General features: G+C 46.3%; 1 protein-coding gene across 1 annotated transcript in view; it reads right to left on the bottom strand.

The window, feature by feature from the left end:
* Window positions 1-10,195: 10,195 nt before the first annotated feature.
* Window positions 10,196-27,422, bottom strand: part of cers6 (ceramide synthase 6) — a gene marked incomplete at its 5' end in the record, with an annotated part of 112,499 nt that continues 95,272 nt past the window's right edge. Inside the window, 4 exons of the mRNA XM_033023654.1 lie at window positions 10,196-11,066; window positions 13,859-13,882; window positions 19,241-19,397; window positions 25,160-25,266. Of these exons, the coding sequence (XP_032879545.1) occupies window positions 10,923-11,066; window positions 13,859-13,882; window positions 19,241-19,397; window positions 25,160-25,266 (432 nt within the window). The remainder of the gene's footprint in view (window positions 11,067-13,858; window positions 13,883-19,240; window positions 19,398-25,159; window positions 25,267-27,422) is intronic.

Genomic DNA, 27,422 nt, shown 5'->3' with positions numbered 1-27,422 from the left:
CCCCAGACTCCGAAGACATGCAGGTTTGTAGGTTAATTGGCCTCGGCAAATTGTCTCTAGCATGTACGATGGAACTAGCATGAATTGGCGATTGCTGGTCAGCACAGACTTGAAGGGCCAAAGGGTCTGCATCCACGCTCTATCTCTAAAATACACATAAAATAAAACGAAACATTCTTCATTACAAAGCACAACAAGAAAGCAAGAAGGATCTGTCAAGATTGGAAAAGTTGGAGGATAAAAAAGGTGTGAATGATGGGCTCATAGGATACCCAGCCTATCCTGGTGTTCAGATCCTAGATTAAGATTCAGTTCAACACATAGAATGCTGGAGTTAAGGGCCTGTCCCACTTTCCCGAGTTATTCACAAATTCTCCCAAATTTTCCCCTTGATTCAAACTCGCAGAATGTCGAGTCTGTAGGAGCCCGTAGATATATCGTAGCGGCTCGTTATGTCAGCTGTAGGTACTCGGGGGCATCAGGTAAGTTGCAATTTTTCTCCTCCCGACTATTTTTTTACTCGTGGACATTTTTTATCAGGCTGGAAAAAGCGTTCCACGAGTACCTACAGCTGGTATAACGGGCTGCTACGATATATCTACGAACTCGTTACGAACATTCTGCGAGTTTGAATCAAGGGGAAAACGGGAGAATTGGTGAATAATTTGTGAAAGTGGGACAGGCCCTTAACTCAGCGGGTCAGTCAGCATCTCTGGAGAACATGGATAGGTGACATTTCACAGAGTGCTGGAGTAACTCAGCGGGTCAGACAGCATCGCTGGACAACATGGATAGGTGATGGTTTGGGTTGGATTCCTTCTTCAGATTCCATTCACCCTGAAATAGGGTCCTGACCCAAACCATTGTCTGCCCATTTGCTCCAAAGATGCTGACTGACTCGATGAATTCCTCCAGCACTTTGTTCTTTCCTCAAGATTCCAGCATTTGCAGTTCCTTGTGTCCCCATTAGGATTTGATTGTTAGATTATAATTGGTCAGATCTTATTGTTCAGATTGACTGAATATAAATATTAGTCATGTTATCGTAGTGGAGCTGCCACTGTCAGATCCCACTGTCAGAGTGAGGCCCAGCGCAAATTGGCGGAACAGCACCTCATATTTTGCTTGGGCAGCTGACACCCCAGTGGTATGAATATTGATTTCTCTAACTTTAGGTAACCCTTGCTTTTCCTCTCTCTTCATCCCTCCCCCTTCCTAGTTCTCCAACCAGTCTGACTGTCCCCCTGATTTTATCTCTGTACGTTTTGTTGTCAACTTCTCCTAGCTACAACTTCTACAATGATCTATTCTACATTGTACTTGATCCCATCCCATTTGATGTCTCATTTTCACACCTTATACTTCCTTATCTCGGTGTCTCCCACTCCCCTGATTCTTAGACTTACGAAGGGTCTCGACCGGAAACGTCACACATTCCTTCTCTCCAAAGATGCTGCCTGTCCCGCTGAGTTACTCCAGCATTTTGTGTCTATCTTTAATAATAATAATGGATGGGATTTATATAGCGCCTTTCTAATACTCAAGGCGCTTTACATCGCATTATTCATTCACTCCTCAGTCATACTCGGTGGTGGTGAGCTACTTCTGTAGCCACAGCTGCCCTGGGGCAGACTGACGGAAGCGTGGCTGCCAATCTGCGCCTACCACCTCCGACCACCACCAATCACTCACACACATTCACACACATTCACACACAGGCAAAGGTGGATGAAGTGTCTTGCCCAAGGACACGACAGTATGCACTCCAAGCGGGATTCGAAATGGCTACCTTCCGATCGCCAGCCGAACACTTAGCCCATTGTGCCATCTGTCGTCCCATCTTTAGTCAGGTTATCTCACAGCTCAATGTTTCTGAATCATACCTGATGCTGAAAGTATCATTAAATGGTGAAGTTTCCGCATCTTTAGAGCAACCTGGGACTTTAGGCCAAACGCAACATTCGGGGGTTGAGAGGAAGTGGTGATTTCCATTCATGATCACGTTCCCCGACAGGTGGTCTTAAAGCTGTGACCTCCGAACTCTATCCTAACAAACCTGGATAAACCAGAGCAAAACACTAAGTACTGGAGGATCCCAGCGGCTCAACCCAGGAAGGATTGGGTTAACCGTGTGCGGACGTGGCGACGAAGGACTAGAAGCTGAAGCAAAGAAGTTAAAGCCAAATAACCGAAAGCAAACGAAGCCGAAACGCCACCGAAACGAAAACATACGACGCCGAAACGCCAACGAACCGAAAGGCGGCGTCGCCTACAAGCCAACTAACTGAATGCCGCTCTGTGGAAAAATCAAATAATGTCTTGTGTGGGAAAATGACCCCCACCCTCCCGTCTCCACCAGCCAGTGATGTGATGGACGCGGGGGTCTGGACCAATCGCTGACAAGTCCCGCCCCCCAGCTATGTCAGGTCTGTTATTTGACTTTTAGGTAGAGCGGCATTCAGTTAGTTGGTTTTTAGGCGACGCAGCCTTTCGGTTAGTTGGCTTTTAGGCGTCCCGTCCTTTCAGTTCGTTGGCGTTTCGGCTTCGTATGCTTTCGGTTATTTGCCGTTTCGGCTTTGTTTCCATTCGGCTATTTGGCTTCGACTTCTTTGCTTCAGCTTCTCGTCCTTCAACGCCATGTCTGGGTACCTGGGTTAACACATGATGCGAGTTTGATGGCAATGGGCCTGTACTAGCTGGAGTTTACAAGGATGAAGGGAAAACCTCATTGAAACTTACCAAATAGTGAAATGCCTGGATAGAGTGGATGTGGAGAGGATGTTTGTACCAGTGGGAGAGTCGAGGACCAGAGGGCACAGCCTCAGAATTAAAGGACGGACCTTTACAATGGAGATGAGGAGGGATTTCTTTAGTCAAGATGGTGGTGCATCCAGTGAATTGGCCTCCACTGCCTTCTGAGGCAGAGAATTCCACAGATTCAGAACTCTCTGGGTGAAAATGTTTTTCCTCATCTCTGTTCTAAATGACCTACCCCTTATTCTTAAACTTGTGGCCCCTGGTTCTGGACTCCCCCAACTTGGGGAACATTTCCTGCCTCTAGCAGCCTTTCCAATCCCTTAATAATCTTATATGTTTCAATAAGATCTCCTCTCATTCTTCTAAATTCCAGAGTATACAAGCCCAGCCGCTCCATTCTATCAACATATGACGGTCCCGCCATCCCGGGAGTGGTGGCGCTGCGAGTCGGCTGCATCGCCTGCAGTGGTTTCGACATTTTTTTTTTTTTAGTATGTCCAAAAGTATGTTTTAGTGTTTCTCTGTGTGTCTTGTGTGGGGGATGGTGGGGGGGAAACCGTTTTCAGGCACCTACCTCGATGGAGATGCGACTTTCTTCCTTGTTACTTCTTCACCCCATCCCCTCCTTACAGCTGGTTAGGTGCGGCCATTCCCAGAGTCGGGCCCAGAGCTTCAATGGCGGTACAGCGGGTTCGTTAACATCGCGGACCCTTTGCCGGGGGTCGCCGGAGAACAGCTCCGACCGTCGACCTGCAGCCTACAACATCTGGAAGCCGCGGTCTCCGGTAAGGAGGTGGCCGATTTGGGAGCTCCGGGCCACGGGGTGTGCCCGACCTGTCCCGACGTCGGCGTTCCGACCATCCCGACCAGAGGGACTGAACATCGGGTTGTCCGTAGCGGCGACTACGGAGGGTCAAGGAACAAGGGAGGAGGATTGTCTGAACTGTATTGCCATCCACCACAGTGAAGAATGCTGTGGTGGATGTCTGTGTTGGATTATGTTGTGTATTGTGTCCTTTTTTGAATTGTAACGCTGCATGGTAAATGTCATTTCACATATGTGACAAATAAATTTGAACTTGAACTTGAACTTGAATTAACCTCGTGAACCTACGCTGCACTCCCTCAATAGCAAGAATGTCCTTCAACAAATTAGGAGACCAAAACTGCACACAATACTCCAGGTGTGGTCTCACCAGGGCCCTGTACAACTGCAGGATCTCTTTGCTTCTATACTCAACTCTTGTTATGAAGGCCAACATGCCATTTGCTTTCTTCACTGTCTGCTGTACCTGCATGCTTACTTTCAGTGACTGATGAACAAGGACCCCCCAGGTCCCATTGTACGCCCCCTTTACCCAACTTGACCCCATTCAGATAATAATCTGCCTTCCTGTTTTCGCCACCAAAGTGGATAACCTCACATTCTTCCGCACTAAACTGCATCTGCCATGCATCTGCTCACTCACCCAACCTGTCCAAGTCATCATGCATCCTCATAGCATCCTCATCACAGTTCACACTGCCACCCAGCTTTGTGTCATCTGCAAATTTACTAATGTTACTTTGAATCTAAATCATTGATTTATATTGTAAATAGCTGCGGTCCCAGCACCGAGCCTTGCAGTACCCCGCTAGTCACTGCCTGCCATTCTGAAAAAGACCTGTTAATCCCTACTCTTTGTTTCCTGTCTGCCAACCAATTTTCTATCCATGTCAGTACCCTACCCCCAATACCATGTGCTCCAAATTTGCCCACTAATCTCCTATGTGGGACCTTATCAAATGCTTTCTGAACGTCCAGGTACACTACATTCACTGGCTCTCCCTTGTCCATTTTCCTAGTTACATCCTCAAAAATTCCCAGAAGATTAGTCAAGCATGATTTCCCCTTCGTAAATCCATGCTGACTCGGACCGATCCTATTACATCATATTGCTATCCAAATGTGCCGCTATTTCTAGGTATGTTAAAAAACTTACCTTCAGCGGCGCTGCAGTTCTGCCACTGGCCGTGTGCGCGAATTTGGCGCCTCTGAGGGGGGTGGGGGAGGGGGGGGGGGGTTAAAATGCGGTTTTCACCTCCCTGTCCTGGATTATATTTTCTCGGAGTGCAAGCTTTTGCTAAAGAATTGTTCCGACGGGCGTTCTGTGAATTTTTTTTTTAATCGCCCGCCAAGTTCAGTGCTGGAGTAATTTAAAAATCAACTTCTAAAGCCGTCAACGCCGTCAACGCCGACAACGGGGACGGATTTCACGTACGGGACAGGTAAATGAAAGCCGTATATTTTATGTATAAAAGTACTCCATAAGATGCCTTTAATTCACATTTTACGTTGCGAAACGGTGATTTTTTCCCCATACGAACCGGCAGTATTTTTCCTGCTGATATGGGGTTTAAATTCACCGCAGCCGCAACGTTCCAAATGATCGCGTTCCAGAAAATTCCACTCGCAAGATGATTTAAATGGCCATTAATTTACAGGTATAAAACATTAAATTCCTTCCATTTGGCCTATAAATCCATGACAATGAGATTTAAAAATCATGTTATATTGTGAATTCTTGTGTGTATGCTATTTGGACACTTAGGCTATTTAAAAATGTTAATATTTTCTTAAGAAATGGATAGTTGTTTAGATCTAGTAATTGAATTATTTAATTAGCTACAATTGGGTAACTAACTAATTATATGCTTTAATTTCAGGTCATCCAAGTAAGATTGTTTCATATTTGTTTCAGAATGCTTCAAACTATAATAACTGAAAATTTCTTTCAGTTCTCTTAATTTTTAAGAATGTTATGGGCTTTTGACTGTCCTTGATCACAGCTTTTGCGTTAAGTCAATGGAAAAGCAATAGGGAACAAGATGCTAATTTCCGAGTATGAAAATGGCCATAACGTTTTTAATACTGAAGATATGAAAGTGAATTAGGTGTCAAATTAAACTTCTTTTTATGCTTTATCTGATGGGATAAATTGCAGACTTGATTTTTAAAATCTCAAAATGTTGTAACATTGCTACTATTTCATCTTTTATAATTGACTCCAGCAACTTCCCCACCACCGATGTCAGGCTAACTGGTCTATAATTCCGTGTTTTTTCTCTCGCGCCTTTCTTAAAAAGTGGGATAACATTAGCTACCCTCCAATCCACAGGAACTGGTCCTGAATCTATAGAAGATTGGAAAATGAACACCAATGTGTCCACGATTTCTAGAGCCACTTTCTTAAGTACCCTGGGATGCAGACCATCAGGCCCTGGGAATTTATCAGCCTTCAGTCCCATCAGTCTATCCAACACCATTTCCTGCCTAATGTGAATTTCCTTCAGTTCCTCCAAAAAATACTTTGTGTGCAGATCCTATGTTCTTTATGAATGGAAATCCGTGACGACTAGGTTCAAGAACAGCTTCTTCACAGCAACCATCAGGCTCTTGAACACTGCACAACACTAAACTCACCAACTGTGATCTTCTATAGTCAATGTCTTTGTTTACACTGCCGACTAGTTTTGCACAGTTATGATCAGGTTACCTCATGTTACCACCAGGGGCGCTGCACAATTATGTCTCTTATGGCGGATGTGCAGGAGTGGGCGCCGTCTGCGTATGGCAGCCTGCCTGCAGTCCGTCTCTACACCTTTTTTTAATTTTATTTTATTTTGTCCTGTTAAAAAATGTTAGTGGAGGTCTTCTATGTGGGGGGTGGGGGTGGGGAAGGGGGAACTTTATTTCTTAGTCCCCTACCTGGTCGGAGAGGCAGCATCCCTCCAAGCTGCTTCTTCGCCCCGTCCTCGCGGCCTACCATCGAAAATGGAGCGGCGTTTCCTGTCGGGACCGGCTGGGACTACAGCTTCGGCGGCGCAGCGCTGGGATACCAACACGGAGCAGGCGATGCCTACCGGGTCGCCGTGCGGTAAGCTCCGGAGCGCTGTGGCCGTCGATCCCAACATCGCGGAACTGTGGCTGCGGGTGTTTGGCCGCAGGCGGCGCTGGATTTGGAGCGCCGCAGAGCCAGGGATCGAGTTCGCCGGGGTCGGAGCTCCAACCGGCGCGTCCTGAGGACTACGAGTGCCCCGGTCTCCAGGGAGGAGGCAGCCGCTCCAGACTTTTCCAAGCCGCTGAGGAATGTTTCACCCGACGCCGAAGTTCCATCTTCACGGCAAGAGGGCCCTGAAAATCATCAGACTGGCTGCAAGGCCACAAATGGGCCCCGACCTCGGGTGTTTCAGAGAGGAAGAGGACTTAACTTTCTGGTGCCTTTCCCCACAGTGGAATTTTTGATTCTGCTGTGGGGGGACGTTTGTGTTGAACTCTATAATGTGTCCATTTTATTCTTTTTTTTTTAACCTTTTTCTATGGTTTGTATGGAAACTTATTATTTAATTTATGTAAAGCACTTTGATGTCAATGCGAGTTGACTTAAAACGTGCTATATAAATAAAACTTACTTACTTACTTACAATTGGCAGCCCTGCCAACAGTCTGTCTGTTTTTCGTCTTTTTTAAATTTTGAGTGTATGTTGAAAGTCTGTGTAAATGTTCTCCCGTTTGTTTTATGTGGGGGAGGGGGAGGGGGTCGGGGGAAACTTATTTTCAGTTTCTCACCTTGCCAGAGATGCGATTATTTTCCGGATTGCATCTCCGGTCGCTCTGCGGCCTACCATCGATGGAGCTGGAGGCCTCCTCGAACTGACCTTGTGCCCCACCGCAGGGCAGGGAATTAACATTGAAGCCAACCCCTTGCCTGGGACTTTACCATCGAGCTTGCAGTCTCGGGAGAGGCTAGTCCGGAAGCTCCAACGACGCAGTGGTTCGACCAGCCACGGAGCGGGGTCCGATCGTCCATCACGGGGGAGCTGACATCCCCCCGATGCAGGAGTTGATCGCCCCAATGCGGAGGGCCCGACCACCAACTACGGGAGTCAAGATCATCCCGTCAACCGAGCGCTCGAGGCCCCCAAAGAGAGCAAAGAAGGGAAGAGATTGTACTTTTTTTTCACAGTGAGGAATGTGGAGGAGTCACTGTGGTGGATGTTTATGTTAAAATGTATTTTGTGTGTTCTGTTGCTTTTTATTTGTATGACTGACTTGGCAAATGAAATTCCTCGTATGTTGCAAAACATACTTGGCTAATAAAGTATTATTGTGATTGTTAGTTACTGGTTATGGATTCATTTTATTGCTGGTTATTGTATATTAGTGTTGTGGGATTAATCAACCTTTTTTCAGTAGCAGCAGCAGCAGCAGATAAGAATGTTATTGCCCCATTGCTAGTCCATATTAAATACACTCAATGTTAATGTACTTGGTTTATGGTTCCTCATTTACAATTAAATTGAAAGATACAGCATGGAAACGGGGCCCTTCGGCCTACGCTAACCATCGATCACCCATTCACATTGGTTCTATGTTCTCCCACTTTCTCATCCACTCCCTACACTTTAAGGCCAATTTATAAGAGGGCCAATTAGACTACAATCCCCGCATGTCTTTGGTACGTTGGAAAAAGCCAGGGCACCCGGAAGACCCATGTGGTCGCAGGGAGAACGTGCAAACTCCACACAGATAACACCTGTAGTCAGGATCGAACCCGGGTCTCTGGCGGTGTGAGGCAGCAGCTCTACCACTGCTGTTGCCATTTTCTGTTACCTCCATTCTTAAAATCCTGCCTTTATATTTACCTATCTGCTGGAAGAGTTCCAGGGTGTGGAGATGGATAAAGAGTTCTCTCTCCCCCTCAGTTTCTTCTTGGGACAATAGGAATTGAAGGCTGGTGCTACAATTGCTGCCCACCGTCATCTACAGATGCAACATAGAAAGCATAATTCCTGGGCGTGCATATTTCCGAAGATCTTTCATGGTCCCAGCACACTGATGCAATTATAAGGAAAGCATTACAGCGCCTCTACTTCCTGAGAAGATTATGGAGAGTTGGTATGTCAAAGAGGATTCTAGCACACAAGCAAGAATTTTATTGTCCTATCTGGGACACATGACAATAACCTCTCTTGACTTGACTTGACTTGACTTGACATGATTCTCTTGAACTTCTACAGGTGCACAGTAGAGAGCATTCTGACTGGTTGCATCATTGTCTGGTTTGGCAACTTGAACGTCCAGGAGCGGAAAAGACTGCAAAAAGTTGTTACTAGTGCCCAGTCCATCACTGACCTCCCCACCATCAAAGGGATCTATTGCAGTCACTGCCTCAAAAAGGCAGCCAGCATTATCAGAGACCCACACCATCCTGGCCACACTCATTTCACCGTTGCCATCGGGAAGAAGGTACAGGAGCCTGAAAACTGTAACGTCCAGGTTCAGGAACAGCTTCTTTCCTACAGCCATCAGGGTATTAAACACGACATCCTCATATAGGCTCTGAACTACAATGGACTATTATTATTATTATTGTTGCACAGTTTTGTTTGTGTTTTGAGTATGTGTGTATGTGTATATATATATGTGTGTGTATATGTGTATGTTGTGAGCATGTGTATATATACACACAGAGCTTTTCTTTTTTCTCTCTCGTTTGTTATATCGTACTATGTTTGCATATTGTGTTGTGCTGCAGCAAGTAAGGATGTCATTGTTCTATCTGGGACATATGACAATAAAAGACTCTTGACTACCGACAGGTCGCATCACAGCTTGGTTAAGGAACAGCTCTGCCCAAGACCGTAAGACATCGCAGAGAGTTGTGGATGTAGCCCAGTCCATCACACAGACCAGACTCCCCACCATCGACTCCATCCACACTTCACACTGCCTTGGGAAAGCAGCCGGCATAATCAAAGACCTGTCCCACTTGTCCTGGTCATTCTCCTTCTTCTTCCCGCTCCCGTCAGGCAGGAGGTACAGAAGGTTGAAAGCGCCCACCACCACACTCTGGAACAGCTGCTTCCCCTCTGTTATCAGGCTTCTGAACAGTCCTTCCATAAGCTAGGGTACTGTCCGATTCACCTCTACCCCATTGCGGACATTGGACTTTGTCTCTGGAACTGAAGCGCTGCAATGCTGAGAACTATATCCTGCACTCTGTATCTTCCCCTTTGCTCCAGCTATGAGTTTGACTTGACTGCATCTATGTATGGTATAGACAATAGACAATAGGTGTAGGAGTAGGCCATTTGGCCCATCGAGCCAGCACCGCCATTCAATGTGATCATGGCTGATCATCCCCAATCAGTACCCAGTTCCTGCCTTCTCCCCATATCCCCTGACTCCGCTATTTTTAAGAGCCCTATCTAGCTCTCTCTTGAAAGCATCCAGAGAACCTGCCTCCACCGCCCTCTGAGGCAGAGAATTCCACAGTATATCTGATCTGTTTTGGACAGCATGGAGAACAAGGCTTCCCACCGTGTACCTCTGTATGTACGTGACAATAATCAACCCAGACTGCAAGTGACGCCAAAATAAAGGTGACATTTTCTGTTGGTGTGGCACAGGACGACGGCTTTTATTGATCAGGAATCAGTGTCAGAAGTTCAGAAGTGGTGTGAGGTTCACCAGAAATATACTGAAAGCAATCTTGCCAGAAGGTTTAACTCGTCATCTCAAGCGATTTTGATTTTGACTTTCACTGGGGACAAAAAGACCTTTGTGCAAAACATCAGACCAAAGGAACCATTGAAATAAAAGAAGTAGAAAGACACCAAACAAAAGCACTAAAACATATCACTATGAGTGCTGCCTAAACCACAGGAGTGGATAACTAGACGTGACCCACTGCGTAAGACAGGTCTGCAGCAGTTGGAGCAGCGCATAACATGATTATCTAAAATGGCTCTACTCTTCCCAAAGAGCAAAACACTGAACACTTCCCCTTTTCCCACAAATCTCAAACATATAAAAATAAATAATGTAATATACAAAGACAATACATATGAAAATACTGTTCCCATTTTGCGCTGGACGACATTACATACAGGGCATGCCCACATCAACAAGTTTATTGCCATTCATTCTCATACAGGTGACGGCAGTGCACTATCCGGATGAGTTTGATATTCCTAAACCTTCGTGTGACATGGAGAGACATGAATAGAATGCATCGAAACACATTTGGTGAGATACTCCCAGGGTAGAGTTGCCAGCCTGTCCGTGCAATGCTTAGAATGACCAGATCCACAACACTGTACAGCATTCCCCGGCCAAGGGGCTAGTGCTCCTCTAAATAGACTCCGCCGCTAAGGTATCCGTTGGTGACGTTCGTGGCACCGATGTACCTGCGATTTGCAGCCGATCCTGTGGAATCTTCTTCGTCAGAGCTGGATTCAATGTCACTTTGGTCGTCCTTCAACACCTGAAGAATGAAGTTCACTTTAGTTTTGTTTTGAGATACAGTGGAAACATGCCTGTCGGCTCACCATGTCCACGTCGAACATCAATCGCCCGTTCACATGGCTAGTTCTTTAGACTTTAGAGGTACAGCGCAAAAACAGGCCCTTCGGCCCACCGCGTCCATGCTAACCGATGATCACCGTGTATACTAGCACTATCCTACACACTAGGGGCAGCACAGTGGCGCAGCGGTAGAGTTGCTGCGTCACATCACCAGGGACCCGTGTTTAATCCTGACTATGGGTGCTGTCTGTAGAGAGTTTGTTAGTTCCCCCCGTGACTGCATTGGTTTTCTCCAAGAGCTCTGGTTTCCTCCCACACTCCAAAGAAGTACAGGTTTGTAGGCTAATTGGCTTGGTATAATTGTAAATTGTCCCTCGTGTGTAGGATAGTGTTAGTATGCGGGGATCGATGGTCGGAACGGTCTAAGTGGGCTGAAGGGCTTGTTTCCGTGCTGTGTCTCTACACTAAACTAAATTAAATTTACAATCTTTTTTACCAAAGCCAATTAACCTAACTGAAAGAAATTTGCATTAGGCGAGAAATGGTATTGGGTAGACTGATGAGACTGAAGGCTGTTAAATCCCCAGGGCCTGATGGTCTGCATCCCAGGGTACTTAAGGAAGTGACTCTAGAAATCGTGGACGCATTGGTGATCATTTTCCAATGTTCTATAGATTCTGGATCAGTTCCTGTGGATTGGAGGGTAGCTAATGTTGTCCAACTTTTCCAGAAAGGAGCGAGAGAGAAAACGTGGAATTACAGACCAGTTAGCCTGACTTCAGTGGTGGGGAAGATGCTGGAATCAATTATAAAAGATGAAATAGCAGCACATTTGAATAGCAGTAAAAGGATCGGTCCGAGTCAGCATGGATTTACGAAGGGGAATTCCTGCTTGAGTCATCTTCTGGAATTTTTTGAGGATGTGACAAGTAAAATGGATGAAGGAGAGCCAGTGGATTTAGTGTACCTGGACTTTCAAAAAGCCTTTGATAAGGTCCCACAACAGGGCCATGTTGAGACCACATCTGGAGTATTGTGTGCAGTTTTGGTCTCCTAATTTGAGGATGGACATCCTTGTGATTGAGGCAGTGCAGCGGAGGTTCACGAGATTGATCCCTGGGATGGCGGGACTGTCATATGAGGAAAGATTGAAAAGACTAGGCTTGTATTCACTGGAGTTTAGAAGGATGAGGGGGATTCTTATAGAAACATATAAAATTATAAAAGGACTAGACAAGCTAGATGCAGGAAAATTTTTCCCAGTGTTGGGGGAGTCCAGAACCAGGGGCCACAGTCGATGCATAAAGGGGAGACCATTTAAAACTGAGATGAGAAAAATATTTTCACCCAGAGAGTTGTGAATTTGTGGAATTCTCTGCCACAGAGGGCAGTGGAGGACAATTCACTGGATGAATTTAAAAGAGAGTTAGATAGAACTCTAGGGGCTAGTGCAGTCGAGGGATATGGGGAGAAGGCAGGCACGGGTTACTGATTGTGGATGATCAGCCATGATCACAATGGCGGTGCTGGCTCGATGGGCCAAATGGCCTCGTCCTGCACCTATTTTCTATGTTTTTAAACCTGTAAGTGTTTGGGATGTGGGAGCAAAGCGAAGCACCTCTACCTCTGCACCACTGTGCTGCCCCTAGATTTATGTTAGCCCCCTTTTTCATCCACTCCCCACAAACAATTTACAGAGTGCCAATTAACCTACAAATTTCATACGTTTATAAGTCATCGCCATTTGGCCCATTGCGTCTACTCCGCCATTCAATCATGGCTGATCTATCTCTCAACTCCATTCTCCAGCCCTCCTCCCATAACCCCTGACACCCGTACCAATCAAGAATCTATCTATCTCTACCTTAAAAATACCCAATGACTTGGCCTCCACCACTGGTCTGTGGCAATGAATTCCACAGATTCTCCGCCCTCTGAGTTAAAAAATCCCTCCTCAGGAAAGCAGCCAACGTAATCAAGACCTTTTTGAGATGGTGATGATGTGTGAGCAGCCAGGTCACCCCTCAGTAGAGTGTTGCAATGTGTTCATCAATCACAGGTGCAGAACTAGGCCATTCGGCCCATCGGGCCTCCTTCGTCATTCAATCATGGCTGATCTATCTTTCCCTCTTAACCCCATTCTCCTGCCTTCTCTCCATAACCCCTGACACCCACCCGTACTAATCAAGAATCTATCTATCTTTGCCTTAAAAATACCCATTGACTTGGCCTCCACAGCCAGATACGACTTTTCACTTTTCAGAAGAACATTCACTGACCACTCACCTTCATGTGGGTCTGTGAGATTGCATGAAATGCCTTCTAACTTTTACTTTATAATAGGATGAATGTCAAATATTTCGTTCGTAAGTTCTTGGAGCAGAATTAGGCCATTCAGCCCATTGAGTCTACTCTGCCATTCAATCATGGCCGATCTATCTTTACCTCTCAAGCCCATTCTCCTGCCATCTCCCCATAATCTTTTACCCCAGCTAAGTGCAGCAGGTCTGCTGAACACACCCAATACCTCCCGTCGGCAATTACAATGCAAGCTGCAGAGGGGGAATATCTCACAGCAAGGTTGTCCGTGCAGGCCGACTAGAAGCCTGCAGACCGACGATGACCATTAACATCTGAGAGCAAGATCCCATTGGAAATGCAATGATCCATGGAGTAAATTGCCCGTGATCAAAGACAAAGATTGAAAGCGCTGTTGCGACGGACTGCAAGGGTTCAACCAGTACAACTTACATGCAAAGGGTTCCACTTCCCAGACTTCCGCATGTGTGCAACGAAGAGAAAGGACAGAGAGAGAGAGAATCAATTAGTATGGAGCGACCTCCACAAATGTTCATCACTAATGAACTCCAGACACAAGCTAGACTAGTAACGTACTGTAACTACCTCGTCGATTAGCTCAGATGGGGCATCTTGATCGGCATGGACCAGTTGGGCCAAACGGCCTGTTTCCATGCAGTATATCTCTATCACTCTACCTAATAGTGAAAGGCCTGAATGGAGTGGATGTGGAGTGGATTTCCACCAGTGGGAGAGCCCAGGACCAGAGGGCACAACCTCAGAATAAACGGACATACCTTTAGAATGGAGGTGAGGAGGAATTTCATTCGTCAAAGGGGGGTGAATCTGTGAAATTCATTGTCATAGATGGTGGCCAAGTCATTGGGTAGTTTTAAAGCATGGATTGAAAGGTTCTTGATTAATAATGGGCCTGTCCCACTTAGGCGACTTTTTAGGCAACTGCCAGGGACTAATTTTAATGGAATTCACCTACGACCCTACGACAGCACCTACGACAGCAAAAATTGTGGCCAATGTCGCCGAAAATGTTTCAACATGTTGAAAATTTTGTGGCAGTCGCCTGTGGTCGCCCAAAAAATCACCTAAGTGGGATATGCCCATAAAGTTTCAGGGGTTAGGGGGAGGGCAGGAGAATGGGGTTGAGAGGGAAAGACAGATCAGGCATGAACGAATGGTGGAATGGACTCGATGGGCCGAATGGTCTAATTCTGCTGCGATGACTTATGAACTTATGGACTATCACTCTTGAGGTACAGTGCCTTGTCTACAACTGTGGCTTACTGCGGGCAATAACATGATCAGCTGTGCAACCACAAGACACTTTACTGCTCAAACACAGGAACTCAGCAGGTCGGGCTTGGGTTTCTTAATGTCACATGTGCCGAGCTACGTTTTGCATGCTATGTTTTGCATGCCATGCAAACGGATCAGATAATACTATACATAAATACAATAAAGTCAAAGTCAAGTACGACAGAACAAAGGGGAAGATACAGAGTGCAGAATATAGTTCTCAGCATTGTAGAGCATCAGTTCCAGAGACAAAGTGTAATGGCCGCAATGGGGTAGAGGTGAATCGGACAGTACCCTAGCTTATGGAAGGACTGTTCAGAAGCCTGATTATTAGCCTGAGGGGAAGAAGCTGTTCCTAAGTGTGCTTTCAAGTTTCTGAACCTGCTGCTGGACAGGAACAAGGACAATAGACAATAGACAATAGGTGCAGGAGTAGGCCATTCGGCCCTTCGAGCCAGCACCGCCATTTTCGTGATCATGGCTGATCATCCCCAAACAGTACCCCATTCCTGCCTTCTCCCCATATCCCCTGACTCTGCTATTTCTAAGAGCCCTATCTAGCTCTCTTTTGAAAGTATCCAGAGAACCTGCCTCCACCGCACTCCGAAGGAGGAATGACCGGGGTGGGACATCTGTGATAAAGCTTCGCCCTAGTGAGAATATTAAAGAGGAATTGAGGCATCAAGGAACGATTGGCATGGTAAAACAAGGCACAGGGAAGCGGTGAGGAAGTATGGTGACCGTGATGGAAGAATGATCGTTTGGGAGAAAGGGCGGGTTGAGGTTGGGGAGAGGAGGTAGAACATGATGCCCAAAAGAACAAGAATGTGAAGGGGATTAGGAAAGAAGTGAGAAAGGAAGACAAAGGAAACACTCAACAAAATAGTGGAGGCACAAGGAACTGCAGATGCCGCAATCCTGAGACAAAGTCATTCAATTCTGCACAATGTCTGTTTCATTTGACCTCCACTGTAAATGAAATACTTTGTTAAAACCAGTTGCTTAACTTTGCACAAAACGCAAAGTGCTGGAGGAACTCAAAGGGCCAGGCAGCATCTGTGGAGGGAATGGATAGGCGACGTTTCGGGTCTGGACCCTTCTCCAGGCTGATAGGGTAAGGGGAACAAAGGTGGAGGAGAGGTGGGGGTGGGACAAAGCCTGGCAAGTGATAGATGAAGGTAGACAGAAATGCTGGAGAAACTCAGCGGGTGCGGCAGCATCTGTGGAGTGAAGGAAATAGGGAACGTTTTGGGTCAAAACCCTTCTTCAAGGGTCTCGACGAAAGAATGATGAAATAACTGAGCTTGTATTCACTGGAACTTAGGATGAGTGGGGATCTTATAGCGACATATAACATTCTTAAGGGATTGGACAGGCTAGATGCAGGAAAAAATGTTCCTGATGTTGGGGGAGTCCAGAACCAGGGGGGTCACAGTTTAAGAATAAGGGGTAGGCCATTTATGATTGAGAAGAGGACTTCTCAGCCAGAGTTGTGAATCTGTGGAATTCTCTGCCACAGAAGTCTTACTGTCCCTGATTACATTTTATCTCTGTTTGCTTTGTTGTTACCTTCTCCCAAATAACAATGATCTATTCAATATTTTCCTTGATCCCCATTCCCTTGATCCTGTTTTCACACCTTACCCTTCCTTATCTATGTACCGCCCACTCCCCTGACATCAGCCTGAAGAAGGGCCTTGACCCAAAACGTCACCCACTGCTTCTCTCCAGAGATGCTGCCTGACCCGCTGAGTTACTCCAGCATTTTGTGCCTATCAACAGAAAGACTATATGTGATTAAGATCAAGCCACTCACAGTGAGTGTACAGATACAGGATAAAGGGAATAACGTTTAGAGGTTTAAAAGAGTGGAGCAATTGTAATACGTGATAGCAGATTCACTGCTGGGACCGGTTCACAGAGAGCCGCCTGGATTTGGGCGGCATCTTACAACTGTAGACTACTAGTCTCTCCTTGGGCATGAGTGATTCCTCGTAGGGCGGTATCAAGGTTGGAGAGATAGCCTCGCCCCCGAATGCAGCGTGACCAAACGGCCGTATGCATGGGCGGAAACACGGGTGGATGTTTCCGATAGGAATCGTCAGCAGGAACACAATCGCAGGAAACCTTGTTGACTGGTCCTGTTTGGACACTGTCCTTGGATTCTCAGGAAACCATGGCCGTATTTATTACAACTGTGGGAAAAACCCGCTGAAAATTCCCTTGCAGCAGTGGCCTGGGCCTGACATTGTCAGGCAGTTAATTCCTGACAGAGGAAATGGCAATTTCCTGCCACCGATCAAATGTTACTCAAAGTGGATTGGAGTCAAGCACATGGGCTGGAGCCAGGAGTGGCCAGTTTCAATCTGCTCTTCACAAAACAAATTGGGGTCTGTTCCTCCAAGTCAGATGGTTTTAAGTGGTGAAGCTGAGAGACCCAGTTAGGAGAGTCAACTTTATGTCCCCAAGTCATAGGAGCAGAATTAGGCCATTCGGCCCATCAAGTCTACTCCATCATCCAATCATGGCTGATCTATCTCTCCCTCTCAACCCCATTCTCCTGCCTTCTCCCCATAACCCCTGACACCCGTACTGATCAAGAATCTGCCAATCTCTGCTGTAAAAATATCCATTGACTTGGCCTCCACAACAGTCTGTGGCAGTGAATTCCACCCTCTCACCAAAGAATCTCCTCCTCATCTCCTTTCTAAAGGTTCATCCTTTTATTCTGACGCTGTGCCCTCTGGTCCTAGACTCTCCCACTTGTGGAAATATCCTCTCCACATCTACTCTATCCAGGCCTTTCACTATTCGGTAAGTTTCAATGTGGTTCCCCCTCATCCTTCTAAACTCCAGCGAGTACAGGCCCAGTGCCGTCAAATGCTCAACATAGAAATTATTCCAGGGATAATTTTCGTTAAAGGAGCTCAGACAAGCAAATGTGGGAGAGGTGTTGGACAAGACTTGATGCATTCATTACTTGGGAAATTTGCTGAGAAGGTGCAGGGCATTTCACCCAGTAATGGTGGACGTTTGCAGAGCAGTTGTTGAGAATATTTAGAACATGCTTGATATTTGTTCGACCCAATGTGGCTTCTGGAATGGGACAGAAGCATTAAGGAGCATGTTTCCAAATGGCGGCGGCGAGCGGTGGGAGTTGAAGGGTAAAGTTGGCGGCTGTGAACCGTCTGTGAACTCACCTCCCGAGGTCTCGGAAACCCCCTAAAGTTCGGGAAGCGGGTCCCGGAGACTCCCGGCACACGGGAACAGAGGGGGCGGCTGCTGGAGGCGACAGGTGGCGGGTTTGCGGTGGTTGTGCGCGGTGGTGGAGGTGACGGATGGACGGTGGGTCTGCGGTGACTGTGGGCGCTCGTGCCTGCGTAGGTGGCCGTGGGAGACCCTCCTGCAGCCGGGCGGGTGGTGGAGCGCGGACTGCGGCAGCTGCACGGAGCAGCGGTGGATGGAGCAAACGGCATCTCGCTGGGCCAGGCCCACCCCTACAGTGCCGCCAGGACACCGGGCCTTAATGTGAGGAAATAAGGAATTGTAGATCTCCTTGGAACAAGATCAGACTTTTCACAGACTTGGACGTTGCAAGATGGCGACTCCCTGCAGAAGAGCATCCATTGTACTCATGTACAGTGTGATATGACTGGATAGCACCCAGAACAAGCTCTTCACTGTATCTCTGTTATAGAGAGGATGTTTCCACTTGCCTCAGAATAAAGGGGCTGTCCCACTTGGGCGACCTAGTTGGCCAGTTTAGAAGAGTTTAGGAGAGTTTGAAAAAATGTCATGTTGAAATCCTCCTTCGACTATGTAGAAGATCTCCTTCGACCTCTTTCTACTATGTTGAAGACTGGCTAAGTAGCTACAACTAGCTTCGAATAACATTGGGAAAATTGGATGCCGAATAGTGGAGAGTGAAGACGACCTCCTTCCACCTCCCTTCGACCTGCCTTCGACTATGTTGAAGACTATCTATGACTACCTTCGACTACCCTCGATTACCTACGACTAACATGCCGACCTACTACGACCTACTACGACTAAACCCACGAGTAAAAAAAGTATCGATTTTTTCCATGGCGACCTTTTTTTACTCGCGGGCATTTTTTAACATTGAAAAATACGCCGCGACCTAGCTGAGGCCTCGAGTACGCGGGGACTATCCTCGAGCATGAAGGAGAGTTACGAAGACCTCCTACGACCTCGTGTCGACCACGCTGCGAGTATGAGTCGAGGGCAAACTCGCTAGAACTCGCGGACTAGGTCGCCCGTGGGAGAGGCCCTTAAAAAGGTGTACTTTTAGAAAGGAGAAATATTGAATTTATATCAATAAATAAACTAAACTAAAGTTAATAAGGATTACTGTGACAGTCAGTTTCAGTTTCAGTTTGGTTTATTGTCACGTGTAACGAGGTACAGTGAAAAGCTTTTGCTGCGAGCTATCAGTCAGTGGAAAGACACAGAGGTGAGGAGTGAGGAGTGAGGAGGGAGGCAGCGGTGAGGAGGACCTACCTTGCCTCTAGCGAGGGCTCGACAAGCAGTCCTGACGATGAGGTACGACCAGAAGCTGTGCAGTAGCTGCAGCAACAACAGCAGCAGGTTGAAGACCCACCAGGATGGATAGGGACCAACTATCTCCCAACTTTCAAACAAGGTGGTGTTTAATATCCTGAAACAAGGTACACAATGGCCATCAGAGAGTGAGTGCGACTGTACGTCCAGTTTCATTAGCCGAGAACACAGATTAAAACTTATCGTAGCATCACAGCACAAGGACAGATATTGTCCCTAATGTTCATTGCTGTGGTGGCAGCTTATTTTCCTTTTTCTTCCCTCCCTCCCACAAATATGTAATATGTGAATATGTGATTCTGTTCCATCCTGTTTGTAGTTTGTTTGTTTGTTTTTTGCACAATTCGCGAGCATTGCCACTTTTCATTTCACTGCACACCTCGTATGTGTATGTGACGAATAAACTTGACTTGACTTGAGAACATAGAACAATGAACACAGGACAGTGCAGCACAGGAACAGGCCCTTCGGCCCGCAATGTCTGTGCTCAACATGATGCCAAGACCATCTCCTATCAGCCTACACATGATCCATATCCCTCCATATCCACGCACCTATCACAAAAGCCTCTTAAACACCACTATCGTATCTGCCTCCACCACCACCCCTGGCAGCGCGTAGCAAACACCCACCTGACCCTGCGGAAAAAGTTGCCCTGCACATCTTTAAACTTTGCCTTAAAGCTGTGCCCTCTAGTATTTATTATTTTCCATCCTGAGGAAAAGGTTCTGACTCTCGACCTTATTTATGTCTCTTGTGACGTCACCTGGTGGTCAGACTGCTTACTGTCGAACCCTCGTCAGTGGTTACGAGGGCTGTCACGTGACAGGGGGCGCCGTCCTGCATGGGTATGAGCTGAGACCACTGATAAAAAACATCACGGAGCTGCGTGTCTGTGGAGCGGCCAGCCGCGGGCGGCAGCGCTGAACTTTACATCGGGAGCCTGGGATCTCTCGCCGAGATCGCCAGTGGTGGAGCTCCATCCAGCGCGGCCTGTCGGCTTCGGGAGCCGCGGTCTCCGGTAAGGAAGCGGCTGTTCCAGGTATCCCATGCTGCTGTAAGGATTCTCCCGATGCCGGAGCACCATCACCTGGCGAGAACGGCCTGGAACATCGGGCCTCCGACTATGGGTGAACATGGGATGGGGACTGGACATTGTGCCTTCCCTCATAATGGGAACCATTGTGGAAGGATGTTTTTTATATTTAAATTTCTTTATTATTGTTATGTCTGTATTCGTTATTTTTATGTGCTGCATTGGCAAGAAGCATTTCACTACACCTAGGTGTATGTGACTAATAAACCTTTGAACATCATAGGTTAAGGGGAGTGTCCTGCTGTATCAGCAGTTCTTACCTTGAGATCGTGAGTCAACAGGTAGCGGAGCTCGAGTCAACACCCTCCCTCAGCGGCCGCAGCAATGACTCAATATGGTAGAGTCCCAAACGCACGTATGTTAAACTTATCTCACCGAATAAAGTAACCGTTTGATCACAAAGTTTGGACTCGCTACACTCTCATAATTTTATATCATTCTATCAGGGCTCCCCACAGATGCTGGCAGTCCAGGGAAAACAATCTAAGTCTGAGGTTTACATTTGGTCAAAATAAGTTATAAATTGCATTTAACAATGTTGCTATGAAATCAATGATCCTAATATTGAGCTCCCAGTTATAGCCTTAAAGGAAACCAGTCCATTTAAAATGACGTCAAAATGCAAATTTGATGCAGTGAGACAAATTATGCACCATTCATTTGAGATATTTTAATTAGATTTTATCTGTCGTGTAAATCTGTTAGTTTAGTTTAGTTTAGAGATACAGTGCGGAAGCAGGCCCTTCGGCCCACTGAGTCCGAGCCGACCAGTGATCCACGTGCACTAACACTATCCTACACACACTAGGGACAATTTACAATTTTACCGAAGCCAATTAACCTACAAACCTGTACGTCTTTGGAATGTGGGAGGAAACATGAGCACCCGGAGAAAACCCAAGCAGGTCACAGGAAGAACGTAGGAACTCCGTACAGGCAGCACCCGCAGTCAGGATTGAACCTGGCTCTCCGGCGCTGTGAGGCACCAACATTACCGCTGCACCACCGTGCCGCCCTCTAAACTGAAACTTTTCTCTGGAACTTGTTCAGTGCTAAATACATGGTTAAAGCAGCATGGTCCCAGGCTTTTACCCAGGATAAAACACAAAGTGCTGGAGGAACTCAGTGGGTCAGGCAGCATCAGTGGAGAGAATGGACAGGTGACGTTTCGGGTCGGGACCCTTCTACAGACTGGTGGGGAGAACGCTGGTAAAGAGAGGTGGGGGCGGGACAAAGCCTGACGAGTGATAGGTGGATACAGGTGAGGTGGTGGAAGGGGACAACTGAGGGATGGGAGATGAGAGGGCAGAAATGGGGAAAATAGCAGGGCGACTGGGGGGTGGTGGAAGAAATGGGTGTGTATCATCAAACACCCGTTCACACTATGTTGAACTACTTTCCCATTCCCTACACAATAGGGGGCAATTTACAGAGGTCAATTAACCTGCAAACTGGCCGTCGCATACAACACATAATCCTCCGACATTTCTGCTACCTCCAACGGGATCCTACCACTAGCAACATTTTCCCATCCCCACCCCTTTCCACTTTCCGCAGAGACCATTCTCCCCACAACTCCCTGGTTAACTCGTCCCATCCCACCCAAACCACGCCCACCCCCGGTACTTTCCCCAGCAACCGCAGGAAGTACAACACCTGTGCCTATACCTCCTCCTTCTTCGACTCTCTGTCCAGGGACCCCGACAGTCCTTTCAGGTGAGGCAGAGGTCCACGTGCACCTCCTCCAACCTCATCTACTGTATCCGCTGTTCCAGGTGTGGACTCCTATATATCGGTGAGATCAAGTGCAGGCTGGGCGATCATTTCGCTGAACACCTCCGCTCAGTCTGCCTGGACCTATGCAATCTCCTGATGCTAAACACTCCCATTCCCACACTGACCTTTCTGTCCCGGGCCAAATGCAAATTGGAGGAACAGTATCTCATATTTCGCTTGGGCAGCTTACAACTCTGTGGTATGAATATTGACTTCTCTAACTTCAAGTAACCCTGGCTTCCCCCTTGTCCTCGTCCCCCCCAACCCCCCACCCTAGTTGTCGAACTACTGTCCACCTGGTGAGTTCCTCTGTCTGTATTCCCGTCATCACCTATTCCACAGCCAACAATGGCATATCATGTGCTCCACATTTCCTCCATCATCAGTGTTTTTTGCATATTTTCCATTCATTTCTCCTCAGTACCATCGATATCTCTCGTTCCCCTGACTCCCGACCCGAAATGTCACCCATTCCTTCTCTCCAGAGACGCTGCCTGTCCCGCTGAGTAACTCCAGCTATCTTCGGTGTAAAGCTGCATCTGCAGTTCCTTCCTACACATGTTTTAAATTTATATCTTTACAGCTGCTAGATTTTTTAATAGAAATGAACATAGATTATAGGCACTGAAGTTATTTCCTCAGTAGAAATGGTTAAAGCTAACGGTTTGAAACTGAATTCTAACACTAAAGATGCCATTGTGCCTCCTTCCATTTATGCTGAGATTGCTGTGAGGTGTAATCTATGATATAAATCTGCTGGCAATAAGTTCGATGACAGGAAATCCATTGAATTGCTATAGATGTCAAGAGGGAGGCCAAATGGTGAATTGCTGCCGTAAACTCTCTGACAGCTTGTTGTGCTACTTTATAGTCTCTGCCTTACCGGTATACACAACCATCCATTTGATAGAAAGCTATTTCAGAAACATCAAATATCCCTAAACTCCACCTGTGCCGAGCTGAAACTATCTGCCACATCCAGATTTCAATGTTATACTCACAATGGCTAAAGATAGTTAGCAACCATGAACAGTCTCTGTGTGCAAAGGAACTACAGATGCTGGTATATACTGAAGATAGACAAAAGGTGCTGGAGTAACTCAGCGGGACAGGCAGCATCTCTGGAGAAAAAGGAATGGGTGACGTTTCGGTTTGAGACCTTTCTTCAGATTCGGGTTCCGACCTGAAACGTTGGCCATCTTCTTTCTCCAGAGATGCTGCCCGGCCCACTGAATGACTCCAGCACTTTGTGTGTACAAACAGTCTCTGCCTGTCTATGATAGACACAAAAAGCTGGAATAACTCAGCGGGACGGGCAGCATCTCTGGAGAGAAGGAATGGGTGACGTTTCGGGTTCAGTCCGATGAAGGGTCTCGACCCGAAACGTCACCCATTCCTTCTCTCCAGAGATGCTGCTGCCTGTCCCGCTGAGTTACTCCAGCTTTTTGTGTCTATCTTCGGGTTAGACCAGCATCTACAGTTCCCTCCTACACATTTCTTCTGCCTAGACCCATAACTAGACCCATAAACTATACTTATGATAGCATTATCTGTTCTATTTGGCTAGCAAGCAAAACAAGGCACTTCACCGTACCTTGGTATATGTAACAATAACAAACCTAAACCTGAACGTTAAGGATGTACACATATAAATAAATAAAACCATTTAATATAATTTGTTTAAAAAGTGTGCATAGTGATAAGAGCTTTCCATTTACATTCCTCTCGGGCCATTGCCTGCACCTCTTCACAGTCATTGATAATCGAGCTCTGTGTAGCAAGGAACTACAGGTGCTGGTTTATACTGAAGATGGACTTGGATAGAGTGCGTGTGGAGAGGATGTTTCCACTAGTCTCAGAATAAAAGGACGTTCCTTTGGGAAGGAGATGAGGGGGAATTTCTTTCGTCAGAGGGTGGTGAATCTGTTGAATTCATTGCCACAGAAGGCTGCGGAGGCCAAGTCAATTGATATTTTTAAGGCAGAGATAGACAGATTCTTCATTAGGACGGGTGTCAGGGGTTACGGGGAGAAGGCATGAGAATGGGGTTAGGAAGGAGAGTTACATCAGCCATGATTGAATGGCGGAGTAGACTTGATGGGCCGAATGGCCTAATTCTGCTCCTATCACCCGTGAAAAAAAAATGCTGGAATAACTCAGCGGGCCAGGCAGCACTGAGAAAAGGAATAGGTGATGTATTGGGTTGGAACCTTTCTTCAGACTGCAAACCTCTTCACTTATGTTGCAGTTGTATAGGAACTTGGTGAGGCTGCACTTTTTCTTTACAAAAGTAAGTTTGCTAAGTAAGTAAGCTAAGTAAAAGTATGACCTCTAGTCCTAGTCTCTCCCACTAGTGGAAACATCCTCTCCACATCCACTCTATCCAGGCCTTTCACTATTCGGTAAGTTTCATTTGCTGTGGAGAACTTTGGGACAACTCCTTGGTGTAAAAAGTGCAGCATATATACAAGCCTTTTTCAAGGATTTGTGTTGAACAAGCTTGTCTAATTGCAGTTGCAGTTTCCCAAAGTGTCAAGAGTCAGGAGTGTTTTATTGTCATATGACTCAAAACAGAACAACAGATATGTGAACATATAACTCTGTAAACACCATAATAAGCAATAAAAACTTCACACACATGCACACACACATCACGGGAAAGGGAAACGAGAGATATAGACTATGCTTTCAAGTGATATACACACATATGCACACACATATGCATACACACACACACATATGCGCACACACACACACACACACATGCGCACACACACACACACACATGCGCACACACACACACACACATACGCGCACACACACACACACATATGCGCACACACACACACACATATGCGCACACACACACACACACACACACACACACACACACACACACACAATATAATTATTTGCCACACTTATAATTGTGAAATCAAGCATTTAACTGTTAAAGATATTGAGGTACAGATTAACCCTTTACTCACCATATTGGGTAAAGACCCAGCCTGGTACTTATGAAGACCAAACTAAATATTACAAACAGCAGCTCGCACAGCCTTTGACATTTGGCATAGTTTGCCATCTTAGCTGCCTGCAAATAAAAAAAAGACACTAGTATCGGATTTTCAATATCTGACGGACATTATGATATCTTTAACAAGCCACAGAATACTGGTGTAACCCAGTGGGTCAGGCAGAGTCTCTGGAGAACATGGATCAAAGACGTTTTGGGTTGGGACGCTTCTTCAGACCAATTGACCTAAAGGAAAGGAGTCACGAGGAACTGCAGATGCTGGAAGCTTGAGCAAAACACAAAGTGCTGGAAGGATTCAGTGGGTGAGGAAGTATTTGTAGAGGGAATGGACAGACAACATTTTGGGTTGAATCCTTCTTTAGACTGAAGAAGGGCCCCAACCCGAAACATCACCTTTCCAGAGATGCTGCCTGACCTGCTGAGTTACTCCAGCACTGTGTGTCTTTTTTTGATGTAATCCTGCATCTGCAGTTCCTTGTATCTGCATTATGAAAGCTTTAATTTGCTCGTCTCCAGAAGCGGAGGCTTACAAGCAGATCAAAAGTGGCACCAGAGTTCTTGATCTGTGGCCAGTCACCAATAATATTAGATTGCAGAATTATTCCATGCACCAAATGTCACAGGGTGGGTATATTTAAATATAATCTCTGCATCAAACTCATGATATGATTCGATCGAACTTTAGTCACCCCAGGAGGGAAATTGGTCTGTCAATATGAAGTGAAAGTGACCAGTGGAAAGTCCAGGATTGGGGGTGTGCAAAGATTGGGGAGGAGGGAAAGGGGTGCCAGTCTACCCCACGACAGAAGGGGGAGGAGTTCTACAGTTGCAGTTGCAAGCACGAACATGCAATTGCCACCATGTTAGGTACAGAAAATGGAAATACTGTGGATGAAATAAGAAGATAAATGATGCAGCCAGCTTGTACATAAACACTTTATAAAGAACAATGAATCAAGTTGCTGATCTCTTAATCAATGACTAATTCCGTTCACTGCACAGAATAAATTATTGACACTGATCTTTGGAAACATACGCTCAGGGTAACCACTTCAGTGGAGTTACTTGAGAAACTTAGCTCAAAGTCTGTTAACTTTGAACTGGTTGTTTGCTATTTGTTAAAAAAATACTAAATTAATCCCTGCAATCATTCTCTCTGCATATAACCATATAACAATTACAGCACGGAAACAGGCCAGCCGAACACTTACTCTCACCTAGTCCCATCTACCTGCACTCAGACCATAACCCTCCATTCCTTTCCCGTCCATATACCTATCCAATCTATTTTTAAATGATAAAATCGAACCTGCCTCCACCACTTCCACTGGAAGCTCATTCTACACAGCTACCACTCTCTGAGTAAAGAAGTTCCCCCTCATGTTACCCCTAAACTTTTGTCCCTTAATTCTCAAGTCATGTCCTCTTGTTTGAATCTTCCCTACTCTCAATGGAAAAAGCTTGTCCACGTCAACTCTGTCTATCCCACTCATAATTTTAAAGACCTCTATCAAGTCCCCCCTTAACCTTCTGCGCTACAAAGAATAAAGACCTAACTTGTTCAACCTTTCTCTGTAACTTAGGTGCTGAAACCCAGGCAACATTCTAGTAAATCTCCTCTGTACTCTCTCTATTTTGTTGACATCTCTCCTATAATTGGGCGACCATACTCCAGAATTGGCCTCACCAATGCCTTGTACAATTTTAACATTACATCCCAACTTCTATACTCAATGCTCTGATTTATAAAGGCCAGCACACCAAAAGCTTTCTTTACCACCATATCTACATGAGATTCCACCTTCAGGGAACTGTGCAGTTATTCCTAGATCCCTCTGTTCAACTGCATTCCTCAATTCGCTATCATTTACCATGTGAATAGTAGCGAATTGGCAGTGATTTCATGCAATTATAACATTAATGGCCTTAGAGCCAGGGGAGCTGTACAGCACGGAAACAGGCCCTTCAGCCCACCTTGTCCATGCCGACCTAGTTGGCAGACTGGGCTATTCCCATTTGCCTGCATCTGGCCCATCTTAAATCACTCCCCTCTCACGTTAAGCCTGGGCCTTCTAGTTTTAGAATCATCCACAATAGAGAATAGACAATAGACAATAGGTGTAGGAGTAGGCCATTCGGCCCTTCGAGCCAGCACCGCCATTCAATGTGATCATGGCAGATCATCCCCAATCAGTACCCCGTTCCTGCCTGCT

The sequence above is a fragment of the Amblyraja radiata genome, chromosome 7 (assembly GCF_010909765.2).
Source record: "Amblyraja radiata isolate CabotCenter1 chromosome 7, sAmbRad1.1.pri, whole genome shotgun sequence".
NCBI classification, from domain to species: Eukaryota; Metazoa; Chordata; class Chondrichthyes; order Rajiformes; family Rajidae; genus Amblyraja; species Amblyraja radiata.
The sequence above is the reverse complement of the archived record's forward strand: the minus strand, read 5'-3'. Positions and strand labels throughout refer to the sequence as shown.